The sequence below is a fragment of the Bombina bombina genome, chromosome 1 (genome assembly GCF_027579735.1).
Source record: "Bombina bombina isolate aBomBom1 chromosome 1, aBomBom1.pri, whole genome shotgun sequence".
NCBI classification, from domain to species: domain Eukaryota; kingdom Metazoa; phylum Chordata; class Amphibia; order Anura; family Bombinatoridae; genus Bombina; species Bombina bombina.
Window position 1 is genome coordinate 247,172,605 of NC_069499.1, and position 20,481 is coordinate 247,193,085.

At 43.8% G+C, this 20,481-nt stretch overlaps 1 protein-coding gene across 1 annotated transcript in view; it reads right to left on the reverse strand.

Moving 5' to 3' along the window:
• The window catches only part of SEC23A (SEC23 homolog A, COPII coat complex component), a 480,777-nt gene that overhangs the window by 103,945 nt on the left and 356,351 nt on the right, over nucleotides 1-20,481 (reverse strand). The window contains exon 16 of the mRNA XM_053697910.1: nucleotides 12,830-12,991. Within this exon, the coding sequence (XP_053553885.1) occupies nucleotides 12,830-12,991 (162 nt within the window). The remainder of the gene's footprint in view (nucleotides 1-12,829; nucleotides 12,992-20,481) is intronic.

Sequence of the window (20,481 nt, forward strand, 5' to 3'; positions counted from 1 at the left end):
TCAAATTTGTAAAATTTGGCAAAAGTGTGCAGTGAAGACCAAGTCGCTGCCTTACATATCTGGTCAACAGAAGCCTCGTTCTTGAAGGCCCATGTGGAAGCCACAGCCCTAGTGGAGTGAGCTGTGATTCTTTCAGGAGGCTGCCGTCCGGCAGTCTCATAAGCCAAACGGATAATGCTTTTAAGCCAAAAGGAAAGAGAGGTAGAAGTTGCTTTTTGACCTCTCCTTTTACCAGAATAAACAACAAACAAAGAAGAAGTTTGTCTGAAATCTTTAGTGGCCTCTAAATAGAATTTTAGAGCACGGACTACGTCCAAATTGTGTAACAAACGTTCCTTCTTTGAAACTGGATTCGGGCACAAAGAAGGTACAACTATCTCCTAGTTAATATTCTTGTTGGAAACAACTTTCGGAAGAAAACCAGGCTTAGTACGCAAAACCACCTTATCTGCATGGAACACCAGATAGGGCGGAGAACACTGCAGAGCAGATAACTCAGAAACTCTTCTAGCAGAAGAAATTGCAACCAAAAACAAAACTTTCCAAGATAATAACTTAATATCTACGGAATGTAAGGGTTCAAACGGAACTCCTTGAAGAACTGAAAGAACTAGATTAAGACTCCAGGGAGGAGTCAAGGGTCTGTAAACAGGCTTGATTCTAACCAGAGCCTGAACAAACGCTTGAACGTCTGGCACAGCTGCCAGCCTTTTGTGAAGTAAAACAGATAACGCAGAAATCTGTCCCTTCAGAGAACTTGCAGATAATCCCTTCTCCAAACCCTCTTGTAGAAAGGATAAAATCCTAGGAATTTGTATCTTGTTCCATGGGAATCCTTTAGATTCACACCAATAGATATATTTTTTCCATATCTTATGGTAAATTTTTCTAGTTACAGGCTTCCTAGCCTGAATCAGAGTATCTATTACAGAATCTGAAAACCCACGCTTTGATAAAATCAAGCGTTCAATCTCCAAGCAGTCAGTTGGAGAGAAACCAGATTCGGATGTTCGAATGGACCTTGAACAAGAAGGTCCTGTCTCAAAGGTAGCTTCCATGGTGGAGCCGATGACATATTCACCAGGTCTGCATACCAAGTCCTGCGTGGCCACGCAGGAGCTATCAAGATCACCGAAGCCCTCTCCTGGTTGATCCTGGCTACCAGCCTGGGAATGAGAGGAAACGGTGGGAAAACATAAGCTAGGTTGAAGGTCCAAGGTGCTACTAGTGCATCTACTAGAGTCGCCTTGGGATCCCTGGATCTGGACCCGTAACAAGGAACCTTGAAGTTCTGACGAGACGCCATCAGATCCATGTCTGGAATGCCCCATAATTGAGTTATTTGGGCAAAGATTTCTGGGTGGAGTTCCCACTCCCCCGGATGGAATGTCTGACGACTCAGAAAATCCGCTTCCCAATTTTCCACTCCTGTGATGTGGATTGCAGACAAGTGGCAGGAGTGATCCTCCGCCCATTGAATTATCTTGGTCACTTCCTCCATCGCCAGGGAACTCCTTGTTCCCCCCTGATGGTTGATATATGCAACTGTCGTCATGCATGTTGTCTGATTGAAACCTTATGAATTTGGCCTCTGCTAGATGAGGCCAAGCTTTGAGAGCATTGAATATCGCTCTCAGTTCCAGAATGTTTATCGGGAGAAGAGATTCTTCCCGAGACCATAGACCCTGAGCTTTCAGGGGTTCCCAGACCGCGCCCCAGCCCACCAGACTGGCGTCGGTCGTGACAATGACCCACTCTGGTCTGCGGAAGCTCATTCCCTGTGACAGGTTGTCCAGGATTAGCCACCAACGGAGTGAATCTCTGGTCTTTTGATCTACTTGAATCGTCGGAGACAAGTCTGTATAATCCCCATTCCACTGTCTGAGCATGCACAGTTGTAATGGTCTTAGATGAATTCGTGCAAAAGGAACTATGTCCATTGCTGCAACCATCAATCCTATTACTTCCATGCACTGCGCTATGGAAGGACGAAGAACAGAATGAAGAACTTGACAAGAGCTTAGAAGTTTTGATTTTCTGACCTCTGTCAGAAAAATCCTCATTTCTAAGGAGTCTATTATTGTTCCCAAGAAGGGAACTCTTGTTGACGGGGAAAGAGAACTTTTTTCTATGTTTACTTTCCATCCGTGAGATCTGAGAAAGGCTAGGACGATGTCCGTATGAGCCTTTGCTTTTGACAGAGACGACGCTTGAATCAGGATGTCGTCCAAGTACGGTACTACTGCAATGCCCCTTGGTATTAGAACCGCTAGAAGGGACCCTAGTACCTTTGTGAAAATTCTCGGAGCAGTGGCTAATCCGAATGGAAGTGCCACAAACTGGTAATGCTTGTCCAGAAAAGCGAACCTTAGGAACTGATGATGTTCCTTGTGGATAGGAATATGGAGGTACGCATCCTTTAAATCCACCATGGTCATAAATTGACCTTCCTGGATGGTAGGAAGGATCGTTCGAATGGTTTCCATTTTGAACGATGGAACCCTGAGAAATTTGTTTAGGATCTTGAGATCTAGAATTGGTCTGAATGTTCCCTCTTTTTTGGGAACTATGAACAGGTTGGAGTAAAACCCCATCCCTTGTTCTCTTATTGGAACTGGATGAATTACTCCCATCCTTAACAGGTCTTCTACACAATGTAAGAATGCCTGTCTTTTTATTTGGTTTGAAGATAATTGAGACCTGTGGAACCTTCCCCTTGGGGGTAGTTCCTTGAATTCCAGGAGATAACCCTTGAGAAACTATTTCTAGTGCCCAAGGATCCTGAACATCTCTTGCCCAGGCCTGAGCAAAGAGAGAAAGTCTGCCCCCCACCAGATCCGGTCCCGGATCGGGGGCCATCCCTTCATGCTGTTTTGGTAACAGTGGCAGGCTTCTTGGCTTGCTTACCCTTGTTCCAGCCTTGCATCGGTCTCCAGGCTGGTTTGGGTTGAGAAGTATTACCCTCTTGCTTAGAGGATGTAGAAGTAGAGGCTGGTCCGTTTCTGCGAAAGGGACGAAAATTAGGCTTATTTCTAGCCTTAAAAGACCTATCCTGAGGAAGGGCGTGGCCCTTTCCTCCGGTGATGTCTGAAATAATCTCTTTCAAATCAGGACCAAACAGTGTTTTGCCCTTGAAAGGGATGTTAAGCAATTTTGTCTTGGAAGACACATCCGCTGACCAAGACTTTAGCCAGAGCGCTCTGCGCGCCACGATAGCAAACCTTGAATTTTTCGCCGCTAATCTCGCTAATTGCAAAGTGGCATCTAGAATAAAAGAGTTAGCCAATTTAAGTGCATGAACTCTGTCCATAACCTCCTCATACGAAGATTCTTTATTGAGCGACTTTTCTAGTTCTTCGAACCAGAAACACGCTGCCGTAGTGACAGGAACAATGCATGAAATTGGTTGAAGAAGGTAACCTTGCTGAACAAACATTTTTTTAAGCAAACCCTCTAATTTTTTATCCATAGGATCTTTAAAAGCACAACTATCTTCTATGGGAATAGTAGTGCGTTTGTTTAGAGTAGAGACCGCCCCCTCGACCTTAGGGACTGTCTGCCATAAGTCCTTTCTGGGGTCGACTATAGGAAATAATTTCTTAAATATAGGGGGAGGAACAAAAGGTATGCCGGGCCTTTCCCATTCCTTGTTTACTATGTCCGCCACCCGCTTGGGTATAGGAAAAACATCGGGGGGCACCGGAACCTCTAGGAACTTGTCCATCTTACATAATTTCTCTGGAATGACCAAATTGTCACAATCATCCAGAGTAGATAATACCTCCTTAAGCAGTGCGCGGAGATGTTCTAATTTAAATTTAAATGTTACAACATCAGGTTCAGCTTGTTGAGAAATTTTTCCTGAATCTGAAATTTCTCCCTCAGACAAAACCTCCCTCCTGGCCCCTTCAGATTGGTGTGAGGGTATGTCAGAAATGTTATCATCAGCGTCCTCTTGCTCTTCAGTGTTTAAAACAGAGCAATCGCGCTTTCTTTGATAAGTAGGCATTTTAGATAAAATATTTGCAATAGAATTATCCATAACAGCCGTTAATTGTTGCATAGTAATAAGTATTGGCGCACTAGATGTACTAGGGGCCTCTTGTGTGGGCAAAACTGGTGTAGACACAGAAGGGGGTGATGCAGTACCATGCTTACTCCCCTCATCTGAAGAATCATCTTGGGCACTATTATTATCTGTGGCATCATTGTCCCTACCTTGTTTGGACACCATGTCACAATTATCACATATATTTAAATGGGGAGACACATTGGCTTTCATACATATAGAACATCGTTTATCTGATGGTTCAGACATGTTAAACAGGCTTAAACTTGTCAACAAAGCACAAAAAACGTTTTAAAGTAAAACCGTTACTGTCACTTTAAATTTTAAACAGAACACACTTTATTACTGAATATGCGAAAAAGTATGAAGCAATTGTTCAAAATTCACCAAAATTTCACCACAGTGTCTTAAAGCCTTAAAAGTATTGCACATCAAATTTGAAAGCTTTAACCCTTAAAATAACGGAACCGGAGCCGTTTTTACATTTAACCCCTATACAGTCCCAGGAATCTGCTTTGCTGAGACCCAACCAAGCCCAGAGGGGAATACGATACCAAATGATGCCTTCTATAAGCTTTTTCAGTGGATCTTAGCTCCTCACACATGCATCTGCATGCCTTGCCTTCCAAAAACAACTGTGCATTAGTGGCGCGAAAATGAGGCTCTGCCTATGACTAGAGAAGGCCCCCATCTGAAAAAGGTGTCCATACAGTGCCTGACGTTTTTTTAACAACAATCCCCAAGATTATAATAACTATAAAGCGCTATAATCTGTCAAATATGCTTAGCAAGTAATCGTTTTAGCCCAGAAAAATGTCTACCAGTTTTTTAAGCCCTTATAAAGCCTTTATTCTTTTACTTAATCTAAGAAAATGGCTTACCGGTCCCCATAGGGAAAATGACAGCCTTCCAGCATTACCAAGTCGTGTTAGAAATGTGGCCATCATACCTCAGGCAGAAAAGTCTGCCAACTGCTTCCCCCAACTGAAGTTACTTCATCTCAACAGTCCTGTGTGGAAACAGCAATCGATTTTAGTAACGTTTGCTAAAATCATCTTCCTCTCACAAACAGAAATCTTCTTCTCTTTTCTGTTTCAGAGTAAATAGTACATACCAGCACTATTTTAAAATAACAAACACTTGATTGAAGAATAAAAACTACATTTAAACACCAAAAAACTCTTAGCCATCTCCGTGGAGATGTTGCCTGTGCAACGGCAAAGAGAATGACTGGGGTAGGCGGAGCCTAGGAGGGATCATATGACCAGCTTTGCTGGGCTCTTTGCCATTTCCTGTTGGGGAAGAGAATATCCCACAAGTAAGGATGACGCCGTGGACCGGACACACCTATGTTGGAGAAAGCTGTTTTTATATCAAATCCTCATCTCAGCCTTGAAGTGTGGTTGATGAAGCATCATGGTTTGGGACTGCTTTAAAGGGACATTAGGGTATTTAAATAGAGCTGTAGCTGCATATACAGTTTGTAATTGGCATGCATTAGCTATTTTGCTGCTAAAGCTGCCAAAAATGATGAGAAACTTTGCAGCGCTTTCACTGCATATGTATACATAAATAATACATACTAGTTAGAGAGCTAGGGATTTTCCCTTATTCCCCAACTAGCATGCTGACACAGCCATCCATCATGGAAACATCAGAAATGCTGCCGATATACACAAACAGCACTCAGCTGTTTCTGCCTCACTGTTCGGTAAATCTTTGCTGGTATCTAACTCCCTCTCCTCACCGGTAAATCTTTGCTGGTATCCAACTCCCTCTCCTCACCATTACTATGGAATGTCAGTACCCTTTTCAGACAGGGAGCTGAACATTTAACACACAGCTCTGTAAAAGGATCTCAGGATCATATTTCACATAGCTGTTTGTGAAATGTTCAGCTCCCTGTCTGCAAAGGCTAATTACATTCCGTAGTAAAGGAGAGGCGAAGGAGTTAGATCCCAGCAAAGATTTACCCAGCAGTGAGGTAGAAACAGCTGAATGCGGTTTTGTATTTCGCCCAGCATTTTTGATGTTTCCATGAAGGCTGTCTGCACACTAGTTAGGGAGTGAGGGAAAATCTCTAGCTCTCTATATAGGTGTATTACCTACGTATACATATGCAGTGAAAGAACTGAAAGATTTTCATCATTGTTGGTAGCTTTAGCAGCAAAATAGCTAACGCGTGCCAACTACAAACCGTATTTACAGCTACAGCTCTATTTAAATACCCCATAAAAGTTTCTGTGTAAAATGGACCTCAGGGATCTTGCTAGGATAGAGGGAACAATTACTTCAAAACTGTATAAAGAAATTTTAAATTATGTCAATGTAGTGGTTAGTTACCTGAAGCCTAACAAAAGTTGGGTGATGCAATAGGAAAATGATCCAAAACACATACGTGAATCAACAGAATGGCTTAAACATACGCAAAAACAGAATTTATGTTTACCTGATAAATTTCTTTCTCCAACGGTGTGTCCGGTCCACGGCGTCATCCTTACTTGTGGGATATTCTCTTCCCCAACAGGAAATGGCAAAGAGCCCAGCAAAGCTGGTCACATGATCCCTCCTAGGCTCCGCCTACCCCAGTCATTCGACCGACGTTAAGGAGGAATAATAGCATAGGAGAAACCATATGGTACCGTGGTGACTGTAGTTAAAGAAAATAAATTATCAGACCTGATTAAAAAACCAGGGCGGGCCGTGGACCGGACACACCGTTGGAGAAAGAAATTTATCAGGTAAACATAAATTCTGTTTTCTCCAACATAGGTGTGTCCGGTCCACGGCGTCATCCTTACTTGTGGGAACCAATACCAAAGCTTTAGGACACGGATGAAGGGAGGGAGCAAATCAGGTCACCTAAATGGAAGGCACCACGGCTTGCAAAACCTTTCTCCCAAAAATAGCCTCAGAAGAAGCAAAAGTATCAAACTTGTAAAATTTGGTAAAAGTGTGCAGTGAAGACCAAGTCGCTGCCCTACATATCTGATCAACAGAAGCCTCGTTCTTGAAGGCCCATGTGGAAGCCACAGCCCTAGTTGAATGAGCTGTGATTCTTTCGGGAGGCTGCCGTCCGGCAGTCTCGTAAGCCAATCTGATGATGCTTTTAATCCAAAAAGAGAGAGAGGTAGAAGTTGCTTTTTGACCTCTCCTTTTACCTGAATAAACAACAAACAAGGAAGATGTTTGTCTAAAATCCTTTGTAGCATCTAAATAGAATTTTAGAGCGCGAACAACATCCAAATTGTGCAACAAGCGTTCCTTCTTTGAAACTGGTTTCGGACACAGAGAAGGTACGATAATCTCCTGGTTAATGTTTTTGTTAGAAACAACTTTTGGAAGAAAACCAGGTTTAGTACGTAAAACCACCTTATCTGCATGGAACACCAGATAAGGAGGAGAACACTGCAGAGCAGACAATTCTGAAACTCTTCTAGCAGAAGAAATTGCAACTAAAAACAAAACTTTCCAAGATAATAACTTAATATCAACGGAATGTAAGGGTTCAAACGGAACCCCCTGAAGAACTGAAAGAACTAAATTGAGACTCCAAGGAGGAGTCAAAGGTTTGTAAACAGGCTTGATTCTAACCAGAGCCTGAACAAAGGCTTGAACATCTGGCACAGCTGCCAGTTTTTTGTGAAGTAACACCGACAAGGCAGAAATCTGTCCCTTCAGGGAACTTGCCGATAATCCTTTTTCCAATCCTTCTTGAAGGAAGGATAGAATCCTAGGAATCTTAACCTTGTCCCAAGGGAATCCTTTAGATTCACACCAACAGATATATTTTTTCCAAATTTTGTGGTAAATCTTTCTAGTTACAGGCTTTCTGGCCTGAACAAGAGTATCGATAACAGAATCTGAGAAACCTCGCTTCGATAAAATCAAGCGTTCAATCTCCAAGCAGTCAGCTGGAGTGAAACCAGATTCGGATGTTCGAACGGACCCTGAACAAGAAGGTCTCGTCTCAAAGGTAGCTTCCAAGGTGGAGCCGATGACATATTCACCAGATCTGCATACCAAGTCCTGCGTGGCCACGCAGGAGCTATCAAGATCACCGACGCCCTCTCCTGATTGATCCTGGCTACCAGCCTGGGGATGAGAGGAAACGGCGGGAACACATAAGCTAGTTTGAAGGTCCAAGGTGCTACTAGTGCATCCACTAGAGCCGCCTTGGGATCCCTGGATCTGGACCCGTAGCAAGGAACTTTGAAGTTCTGACGAGAGGCCATCAGATCCATGTCTGGAATGCCCCATAGTTGAGTGACTTGGGCAAAGATTTCCGGATGGAGTTCCCACTCCCCCGGATGCAATGTCTGACGACTCAGAAAATCCGCTTCCCAATTTTCCACTCCCGGGATGTGGATAGCAGACAGGTGGCAGGAGTGAGACTCCGCCCATAGAATAATCTTGGTCACTTCTTCCATCGCTAGGGAACTCCTTGTTCCCCCCTGATGGTTGATGTACGCAACAGTCGTCATGTTGTCTGATTGAAACCGAATGAACTTGGTCCTCGCTAGCTGAGGCCAAGCCTTGAGAGCATTGAATATCGCTCTCAGTTCCAGAATATTTATCGGTAGAAGAGATTCTTCCCGAGACCAAAGACCCTGAGCTTTCAGGGATCCCCAGACCGCGCCCCAGCCCATCAGACTGGCGTCGGTCGTGACAATGACCCACTCTGGTCTGTGGAATGTCATCCCTCGTGACAGGTTGTCCAGGGACAGCCACCAACGGAGTGAGTCTCTGGTCCTCTGATTTACTTGTATCTTTGGAGACAAGTCTGTATAGTCCCCATTCCACTGACTGAGCATGCACAGTTGTAATGGTCTTAGATGAATGCGCGCAAAAGGAACTATGTCCATTGCCGCTACCATCAACCCGATCACTTCCATGCACTGAGCTACGGAAGGAAGAGGAACGGAATGAAGTATCCGACAAGAGTCCAGAAGCTTTGTCTTTCTGGCCTCTGTTAGAAAAATCCTCATTTCTGAGGAGTCTATAATTGTTCCCAAGAAGGGAACCCTTGTTGACGGGGATAGAGAACTCTTTTCCACGTTCACTTTCCAGCCGTGAGATCTGAGAAAGGCCAGGACGATGTCCGTGTGAGCCTTTGCTCGAGGGAGGGACGACGCTTGAATCAGAATGTCGTCCAGGTAAGGTACTACTGCAATGCCCCTTGGTCTTAGTACCGCTAGAAGGGACCCTAGTACCTTTGTGAAAATCCTTGGAGCAGTGGCTAATCCGAAAGGAAGCGCCACAAACTGGTAATGTTTGTCCAGGAATGCAAACCTTAGGAACCGATGATGTTCCTTGTGGATAGGAATATGTAGATACGCATCCTTTAAATCCACCGTGGTCATGAATTGACCTTCCTGGATGGAAGGAAGGATAGTTCGAATGGTTTCCATCTTGAACGATGGGACCTTGAGAAATTTGTTTAAGATCTTGAGATCTAAGATTGGTCTGAACGTTCCCTCTTTTTTGGGAACTATGAACAGATTGGAGTAGAACCCCATCCCTTGTTCTCTTAATGGAACAGGATGAATCACTCCCATTTTTAACAGGTCTTCTACACAATGTAAGAACGCCTGTCTTTTTATGTGGTCTGAAGACAACTGAGACCTGTGGAACCTCCCCCTTGGGGGAAGTCCCTTGAATTCCAGAAGATAACCCTGGGAGACTATTTCTAGCGCCCAAGGATCCAGAACATCTCTTGCCCAAGCCTGAGCGAAGAGAGAGAGTCTGCCCCCCACCAGATCCGGTCCCGGATCGGGGGCCAATATTTCATGCTGTCTTGGTAGCAGTGACAGGTTTCTTGGCCTGCTTTCCCTTGTTCCAGCCTTGCATTGGTCTCCAAGCTGGCTTGGCCTGAGAAGTATTACCCTCTTGCTTAGAGGACGTAGCACCTTGGGCTGGTCCGTTTTTACGAAAGGGACGAAAATTAGGTCTATTTTTTGCCTTGAAAGGCCTATCCTGAGGAAGGGCGTGGCCCTTACCCCCAGTGATATCAGAGATAATCTCTTTCAAGTCAGGGCCAAACAGCGTTTTCCCCTTGAAAGGAATGTTTAGTAACTTGTTCTTGGAAGACGCATCAGCCGACCAAGATTTCAACCAAAGCGCTCTGCGCGCCACAATAGCAAACCCAGAATTCTTAGCCGCTAACCTAGCCACTTGCAAAGTGGCGTCTAGAGTGAAAGAATTAGCCAATTTGAGAGCATTGATTCTGTCCATAATCTCCTCATAAGGAGGAGAATCACTATCGAGCACCTTAATCAGTTCATCAAACCAGAAATATGCAGCTGTAGTGACAGGGACAATGCATGAAATGGGTTGTAGAAGGTAACCCTGCTGAACAAACATCTTTTTAAGCAAACCTTCTAATTTTTTATCCATAGGATCTTTGAAAGCACAACTATCCTCTATGGGTATAGTGGTGCGTTTGTTTAAAGTAGAAACCGCTCCCTCGACCTTGGGGACTGACTGCCATAAGTCCTTTCTGGGGTCGACCATAGGAAACAATTTTTTAAATATGGGGGGAGGGACGAAAGGAATACCGGGCCTTTCCCATTCTTTATTAACAATGTCCGCCACCCGCTTGGGTATAGGAAAAGCTTCTGGGAGCCCCGGCACCTCTAGGAACTTGTCCATTTTACATAGTTTCTCTGGAATGACCAACTTTTCGCAATCATCCAGAGTGGATAATACCTCCTTAAGCAAAATGCGGAGATGTTCCAACTTAAATTTAAATGTAATCACATCAGATTCAGCCTGATGAGAAATGTTCCCTGAATCAGTAATTTCTCCCTCAGACAAAACCTCCCTGGCCCCCTCAAACTGGATTAGGGGCCCTTCAGAGATATTAATATCAGCGTCGTCATGCTCTTCAGTAACTAAAACAGAGCAGCCACGCTTACGCTGACAAGGGTTCATTTTGGCTAAAATGTTTTTGACAGAATTATCCATTACAGCCGTTAATTGTTGCATAGTAAGGAGTATTGGCGCGCTAGATGTACTAGGGGCCTCCTGAGTGGGCAAGACTCGTGTAGACGAAGGAGGGAATGATGCAGTACCATGCTTACTCCCCTCACTTGAGGAATCATCTTGGGCATCATTGTCATTATCACATAAATCACATTTATTTAAATGAATAGGAATTCTGGCTTCCCCACATTCAGAACACAGTCTATCTGGTAGTTCAGACATGTTAAACAGGCATAAACTTGATAAGAAAGTACAAAAAACGTTTTAAAATAAAACCGTTACTGTCACTTTAAATTTTAAACTGAACACACTTTGTTACTGCAATTGCGAAAAAACATGAAGGAATTGTTCAAAAATCACAAAATTTTCACCACAGTGTCTTAAAGCCTTAAAAATATTGCACACCAAATTTGGAAGCTTTAACCCTTAAAATAACGGAACCGGAGCCGTTATAAGCTTTAACCCCTTTACAGTCCCTGGTATCTGCTTTGCTGAGACCCAACCAAGCCCAAAGGGGAATACGATACCAAATGACGCCTTCAGAAAGTCTTTTCTAAGTATCAGAGCTCCTCTCACATGCGACTGCATGCCATGCCTCTCAAAAACAAGTGCGCCACACCGGCGCGAAAATGAGACTCTGCTTATGCTTTGGGAAAGCCCCTAAGAAATAAGGTGTCTAATACAGTGCCTGCCGATATTATTATATCAAAATACCCAGATAAAATGATTCCTCAAGGCTAAAAATGTGCTAATAATGAATCGATTTAGCCCAGAAAAGTCTACAGTCTAAATAAGCCCTTGTAAAGCCCTTATTTACGATCGTAATAAATATGGCTTACCGGATCCCATAGGGAAAATGACAGCTTCCAGCATTACATCGTCTTGTTAGAATGTGTCATACCTCAAGCAGCAAGAGACTGCACACTGTTCCCCCAACTGAAGTTAATTGCTCTCAACAGTCCTGTGTGGAACAGCCATGGATTTTAGTTACGGTTGCTAAAATCATTTTCCTCATACAAACAGAAATCTTCATCTCTTTTCTGTTTCTGAGTAAATAGTACATACCAGCACTATTTCAAAATAACAAACTCTTGATTGAATAATAAAAAACTACAGTTAAACACTAAAAAACTCTAAGCCATCTCCGTGGAGATGTTGCCTGTACAACGGCAAAGAGAATGACTGGGGTAGGCGGAGCCTAGGAGGGATCATGTGACCAGCTTTGCTGGGCTCTTTGCCATTTCCTGTTGGGGAAGAGAATATCCCACAAGTAAGGATGACGCCGTGGACCGGACACACCTATGTTGGAGAAATTGTATTTTGGAATACCCATGTCATGAAATGAAGAATTTATTCATCCAAGGACTCCAAGAAATGATTTCTATGGAAGACGACTCCTATATATACTGATGAGCAGCTACAGGAAATGTTTGGTGGAGATTATGGTGATTAAACAAGGTTCTACCAGTTACTAAATACGTGGCTTCACATACTTTCCCCAACCTAAACTGTGAATGTGTGAAACAATGTATTCAATAATGCAAGCACAATTGTTCCTGTGTTATTAGTTTATGAAGATTGTGTTTTTTTAGTATATAAAACTTTCACAAACCTAAAGACCTACCTCTTACAATATTTTTGTAAATAGTTTTATTAAATAATTATCATTCTTTAAGCCAAACCACAGCCTGAAGATTTTAAAGTACATATGCTCTACTAAAATATTCCATGTTTATTTCTAACATATACACACCAGTTAATACACATTGACCATACCTCTGGTGGTCCACTGAAGGAGTAGGAGTAAAGGATTGGCTGTATCATGATTAGTGACTGAGTGAGATCCTGTCGCATGAAGTGGTGTCTATAATAGGAACTCTCATCTGGGCTGTTGTTAAACACTTGTAGGAATGGAGATCTTCTCAAGTGAAACATAAACTAAAACACAATACAGAAAAAAAATTAAATTGCATACAGTGCAGTTAGATTACATTGTTACAATCTCTCTTCTTGAACATGGTTAAGACAAAAAATGTATTACATAACATAGCAAAACAATTAAACAAGACAAAGAAATGACACAGTTGGCCCTAAATAGTCATTTATAAACAAGAAAACGCCATTAGATTAGAATAGCTGAAGACTACTCTTAAAAAATTGCTAAGTGAAATATCAGTTAATTCCTTATAGTAACTAAGGATAGCCAGAATATGCTAAATAAGAAGAAAATGTTCAAGAGATAAATATTTTATATATGATATGCTATATAATGGATTTAATTTGTTTAAAACACAGATTCATTCATTACTTGTTTCCCCCAATTCATCAACTTATTTGTTTTTATCCCCTTAAGGACAGAGGTTTTTTTTCACAGTTTCCATGCTTAAAGGGACAGTGTACACCAAGTTTCATATAACTGCATGTAACAGACACTACTATAAAGAATAATATGCACAGATACTGATATAAAAATCCAGTATAAAACTATTTAAAAACTAACTTAGAAGCTTCCAGTTCAACAGGTTACTGGAACACCCACTGCAAGTGGGAAATATCAGACATTCCCCCCTCCCCCTTCCTTTGCATATGAAAAGACCCTTTACACAAAGAGAAGCAAGCTGGAGTAGGTATACGTCGATATTCTCCTAAAACTTTGGAGCTTGGTTAGGAGTCTGAAAATCAGAGCAATTGTTATTTAAAAATAAGCAAAAACATAAATTATGCTTACCAGATAATTTCGTTCTGTATAAGGAGAGTCCACGGCTTCATTCCTTACGGTTGGGAAATACTGAACCTGGCCACCAGGAGGCGGCAAAGACACCCCAGCCAAAGGCATAAATACCTCTACCACTTCCCCCAGGCAATCTGCCGAGGGAACAAGGAACAGTAGGAGAAATATCAGGATATAAAAGGTGCCAGAAGAGAAATATAAATTTAGGGGGCCGCCCATCGGAGAACATGGGCGGGGGCCGTGGACTCTCCTTATACACAAGGAAATAAAATTATCTGGTAAGCATAATTTATGTTTTCCTTCTTAATATAAGGAGAGTCCACGGCTTCATTCCTTACTGTTGGGAAACATATACCCAAGTCCTAGAGGACACTGAATGATAACGGGAGGGACAAAAAAAAGAGGTGGACCCTAATCTGAGGGCACCACAGCCTGCAAACCCTCTCTCTCGAAGGCTGCTTCAGCTGAAGCAAATATATCAAACTTGTAAAATTTAGAAAAAGTGTGTAAGGAGGACCAGGTAGCCGCCTTACAAATCTGATCCATAGAGGCCTCGATCTTAAAGGCTCAAGAGGAAGCCACTGCTCTAGTAGAATGAGCTGTAATTCTCTGAGGAGGTCTATGTCCCGCTGTCTCATAAGCCAAGCGGATAAGACTCCTCAACCAAAAAGATAAGGAAGTCAAAGAAACCACCTGACCCTTACGCTTCCCAGAATATGCCATAAACATATCTGAATCATTGCCGTTCCACTGTCTCAGCATGCACAGCTGTAATGGTCTGAAACGGAACCTGGCAAAGGGAATTATGTCCATGCTGGACTCCATGAGACCAATTACCTCCATACACTGAGCCACAGATGGCCTTAAGGAGATTCGGAGGGCAAGACATGCCGAAGCTAGCTTGCAACGTCTATGGTCAGTTAGAAATATCCTCATGGATATTGAGGATATTAAAGTACCCAGGAATTCTACTCTGGCGCTTGGAATAAGAGAAATCTTCTCTAAATTTATCTTCCATCCATGTGATCGAAGAAGGGAGAGAAGAGATACCGAATGGTCCTTTGCCAGACAAAAGGATGGTGCTTGAACCAGAATGTCGTCTAAGTAGGGAGCTACTGCTATACCTTGGGTTCTGGCGACGGTTAGGAGAGCCCCTAGAACCTTTGTAAAGATTCTTGGAGCAGTAGCTAGACCAAACGGAAGAGCAATGAACTGGAAGTGTTGATCCAGGAACGCAAACCTTAGGAACTGCAAGTGGTCCCTGTATTGGAATGTGAAGGTAGGCATCCTTCAGATCTATAGTGGCCATGAACTGTCCTTCCTGAACTAGAGGAAGGATGAACCTTATTGCCTCCATCTTAAACGAGGGGACATTTAAAAACTTGCTTAAGCACTATAGGTCCAGAATCTGGTGGAAAGTTCCCTCCTTCTTTGGGACCACAAACAGGTTTGAATAGTATCCCAAAACTCTTTCTGCATTAGGAACTGGGACAATGACTCCTAAGGAGGACATATCGTGCACGCACCCCAGAAAGGTTTCCCTTTTTTCTGTTTGAAGACAGGCTTGAGAGGAGAAATCTGCCCTTGGGTGGACGAGATTTGAAACCCCTCTCGTATCCCTGACCTATGACGTCCAGGACCCACGGATCCTGCACGTCCCTGAACCAAGTGTCTGAAAACAGCAACAGTCTGTCCCCTACATGATCCAGAGCCGGATCGGGGGCCGCCCCTTCATTCCGACTTGTTGTCGGCAGGCTTCTTCTGCTTGGATTTATTCCAGGATTGAGCCGGCTTCCAAGTGCTCTTGGTTTGCTCAGGCTTAGAGGAGGACTGCTGCATTGGGACTTTTCAGAACGAAAGGAACAAAAATTAGATCCTTGTAACTTAGATTTGTTCTTTTTATCCTGTGGTAGGAAGGCACCTTTGCCCCCTGTAACCATGGAGATAATGGAGTCCAGGCCTGAACCAAATAAAATATTTCCCTTAAAGGGGAGGGAAAGTAGTCTAGACTTAGAAGTCATGTCCGCAAACCAGGACTTCAGCCAGAGCGCCCGACGGGTCTGTACTGAGAAACCAGAGATTTTAGCATTCAGGCGAATAATCTGCATGTTTGCATCACAGATAAAAGAATTAGCATTTCTCAAAGCTTTAATTCTTTCTTGGATAACATCAAGGGGACCCAATACCTCAATCAAATCCACTAAGGAGTCGCACCAGTAGGCCACAGCTTCAGCAACTGAAGCAACAGCCACTGCCGGTTGAAATAAGTATCCCGGGGATCAAAGGTTCATCAGGCAACTTGGCCTCTGGAAAGTCTAATGTCGACAGAACCTCCTTTAATAGAAAACGTAAGTGTTCAATTTTAAATCTAAAAGGGAGGCCTAGAGGTAGCAGACATCAATCCAGAAATTTCACCCTCTGAAGTCTCAGAGTGTGACCCACCCTGGGATACTTGAAAAGCAGACAAATCTAATAAATCACTGGATGTCCCCTTGACCGGAGAGCTATGTTTAACCTTTCACTTGCGCTTGGCAGGGCGAGGTAAAGCACTAAGAGCCTCAGAAACCGCCGTTTTTATCTGCACGGTAAAGTCCTATGGTAAAAGGCTCCCTCCAGACAAAGGATCAGGCGTGCTACGGGAATCTGCATGTGACAATGGAGATGACTGATGGGTATGTACCTCATGGGACGGCGAGTCCTCAGAGGTGGACGGCTCAGTAGTACTAAAGGGGTTAACCTTCTTAGACATAATAACCTTGTTGATGCATATGGAAGATAGTTGAAAGGGCGGGGACACCAAGGCCTTCTCACAATATAGACAGGTATTAGGAATAGAGGTAGTACCCTCAAGCATATCAGAATCCTCCACAGCTTGTGCTAACAACACCTTTATACTCCCAATGACTGGGGCACTCAGCAACTCCTAGACCCAGGCAAACAGAGAAACAAGCGTCTTCTCCGACAGGTAGCTCGGTCAGGAAAGAGAAAACGAAAGTGTGACCACACCTGGTCACGTAATGTGCAAGGCAGGACCACCCCTATGAGAAAAAGCGTGCCAAGTTATAAGCTGCACAGCGTTCAAAGTGAAAGTAAAAACCTCTATGTTCCGTTACTGCATAACAACAGTCTATGAGCCCAAAAATATCTCACACATAAAGCAGTATAAAATCAAAGTATCACATTTGATTACTCCCCACTGTTCAATAACCTCCATCAGGAGATATTAACCCATGATTCTATTAAGACAAAAAGGAGCCACACTGTGACCATGTCTTCAGAGTTTTCAACATAAGTAAAAATTGAAACAAACAATCTTACCAAAATCCGTGCTGTGGAACAGAAACACAGCCTCTCAAGTGTGACAGTCATGTAGCATCGCTCCTGATATGGACTTGAGTGAAGAAAAAACTTAAATTATGCTTACCTGATAATTTTCTTTTCTTCAGATGAAAAGAGTCCAAAGCTGCATTCATTACATTTGGTAATTAAGAACCTGGCCACCAGGAGGAGGCAGACACCCCAGCCAAAGGCTTAAATTCTTCTCCCACTTCCCTCATCCCCCAATCATTCTGCAGAGGAACAAGGAACAGTAGAAGAAATACCAGGGTGAAAAGGTGCCAGAAAAATAAAAAGAAGAGACGCCCCACAGAAAAAATACAGGTGGGGGAGCTGTGGACTCTTTCCATCTGAAAAAAAGAAAATGATCAGGTAAGCATGCAACAGCTGCATTCATTACTTTTGGGAAAACAATACCCAAGCTATAGAGGACACTGAATGCAAAAATGGGAGGGTATAATAGGCAGGCCATTCTGAGGGCACCAGGCCTGAAAAAAAAAAACAACCAAACCCCGCTTCATCGGAGCCGGGCAAAAAAACTAGAAGGAAAAAGCCCCAAGGACAATGACCCGCAGATAGTCCGAAAGCCTAACTAGAGACCACAAAGCAGACTCACTGAGCCAACACTCCTCCAGGAGAACCATCGCCCAGCAGTCAGTCCCCACACAACCCTTACTAGTACAGTACCAAATTTCTCCAAAGGGAGAGGACAAGGGTTAGCCAATGAGATGCCTAAAAGGTACAACAAGATCCAATAAGGAAAATCCTCCTAATTCAAAAGTAGGCCAAGGGGAGATGATGCCCAACCAACAAGGAGCAACCGGGCATCATCAAGGAGAAGAAACATCTCCCAAATATCGTGCAACAGCACCGAAAAAGACAGCTGAAGACAAAGTCCTCAAAACATCAGAACTCTGATGTTCATCTTTGGAGTTTGCTACTTGAAATTTTTCTGTTTGCACAGTTTCTGAGTCCAGTAACACGCTGCCATCCGTAGGAAGGCACGGAGAAAACACTATCTGTAAGAAAAAAGGGGCCGAACAGAATAGCAGATTGCCCAACCTCCAGGACAGAGGACACACTCCAGGCAATCCAGGCTAGCAGGCCTACTCACAGATCTCAAAGGGTGAGAGGCACAGAACCTTTGTTAAAAAAAAGGTCCACTGGCACCCCCAAGACCTGTGGATGAACAACAGATTTCAGATCTTACACCTAGCCAGACCAGCCCAAGCATCGTCAGATCTGAAAGTAAGGGGACAGAAAGGAACCCCAAGACCGGTCCCCAAAAGGGCGGAAGAATGGACACAGCCACTTCAACATAGAGACAATCGAACAGGTGTTAGACCCAAGGAGATCTAGCAACGCCACCCAACTAAAGTCTCAATGCGGAGCCAGCAGCTCCCCAGATGTAAAGGAACAACTCAAAGAGCAGACCAATCCCCGAACCAGATAAAACATAAAACATCGAACACAGGAGAGGCCCCTAAAAAAGGAACCACACCTCCGTAAGGAGGACAACATGCCCCCTGAAGAGGAGAGCCTCGATAAACACCTGCCCATAAGACAGGAAGTCGTAGGAAGAACAGAGAACACAAGGCCACGCCACTGCCTAATACAAAAAAAAAAACTTAACACACCATTGTGCAAGCACACATACCAGGTGCAAGAGCGACAGCTGAGCAACCACAAACCTTCCGCTTGTTAGGCAGGAAAGCCCCCCATCAGGTCACATTAGTTGGCTGTCCCAAGGGAACAGTATCGTCCGCACAAGCAAGCCCCAAGGAACCCTGGCTCTAAGTAAATCTGGCCAAGCTGTAAAACAGAACAGCCAGAACAAGGGTTAAGTCCAAGTACCCTGGAAACTGGAACCCCCAGGCCAGTCCTTGAATCATAAGGTCCGGTAATATCCCATAGTGGGATCCAAAGAGATGATGTCGAGTAAAACCCTCAACAACCGGAAGATCAGGAAAAGAAGCCCGGGCCCCACAAATGTTTAGATTAAACAATCTTCCAGGAACATAAATCCCTCGTCTGATTATCAAAAAAAACAGACCTCCCAGGGAAAAAATCAGTATAACACTGATAACAAGAGCAAGAAGCCCTTGCAAGTCCTGACCCAAAAGGAAGAGACCACCCTTGCAGGAGCCCAACACTCCAAGAGCCAAGGCCTCCAAGGCCATAAAAAGACACTAGAGCTGACAGGTGTCCAAGCAACATTTGCATGATTGTGCATGAAAAGCGCAGCTAATGCCCCTTAAGGGACACAAGGCGCTGCACATTTTATCCACCTCAAAAGGAGGAAAGGCTGCGTAGACCTCGCCGGGGATCGAACTAGCAACCCTCAGTTTGCTACAGTACAGAGTAGTGACAGAGAATTAGTATCCTGAGCTAGCTGTCCAGCTAGCCACAAGCTCCAGATACAAGGGGAACAGTGAGGACAAGTCACCCGAACAGAGCAATAGCAAGCCTCCACATAATCTCAGATTCCAAGTCAGAGGACAGTGAAATGTGGTTTGGATGCCACATGGATGGCAATACCTAAACCATATGAGTGGGAAACCACTAGGACCTCTTCTATCCCAAGAAGGAGATGCATAGCATTCCCAACACCGGGGAAGGACCCCTTACCAGAGCTCAAAAAGACCTCACTGTCTAATGTCCCGAAAAAGGAACAACCAACTCCCGAAGGGAATCCAAGTCCCCCGAAGGTGACCCAATCCACAAGGAAAAACTGATAAGTCCAAGAAGGTCTCAAAGAAGAGAACCACTAAAGGAACAAGTCCAAAAAGGCCAATTCCCAGGGTCTCCTAAAGCCAACACCGCCTCGACTGGCGGAAAAGAGGCGCTAAACCCTCTAACCTTCCCACCACTTGGGAAGGAATACTCTAGGTTCCAAGGGTATCGGAAGCAACAGAGAGTGATGCAGCTAAATTCACTGACACAGTCACCAGAGAGATGGCTATTTAAGGACTGAAACAATCCCGAAAGATGCACTGACCCGCAAGTCCTCTTGAGAATGCTTAGCTGAAACTTGTAAAACAAATAACAAGAAACATATATAATATTCATAGCATTTGGCACCCCAACCTGACCAGCAAGGTATAATAGGCGCCACGTTTCTGAATAAGCCGAACCTTAATTAATCTGAATCCAAGCAGGACCAGCCTGCAACCCGGGTCATAACTGCCAAGCTGGCTAAATCTGCCCTCAAAGAGGGAGGAAAAAAAAACAGACAAACATGGGACTAACGTGTCCCAAACGACTTCCGTAGAAGTAAACAGCGAGTATCGATCCCAGACAAAGTTCCCGCAGGAAACATAGTATGAAAAATAAAAATATAAATTCATCCTAACACGGATAA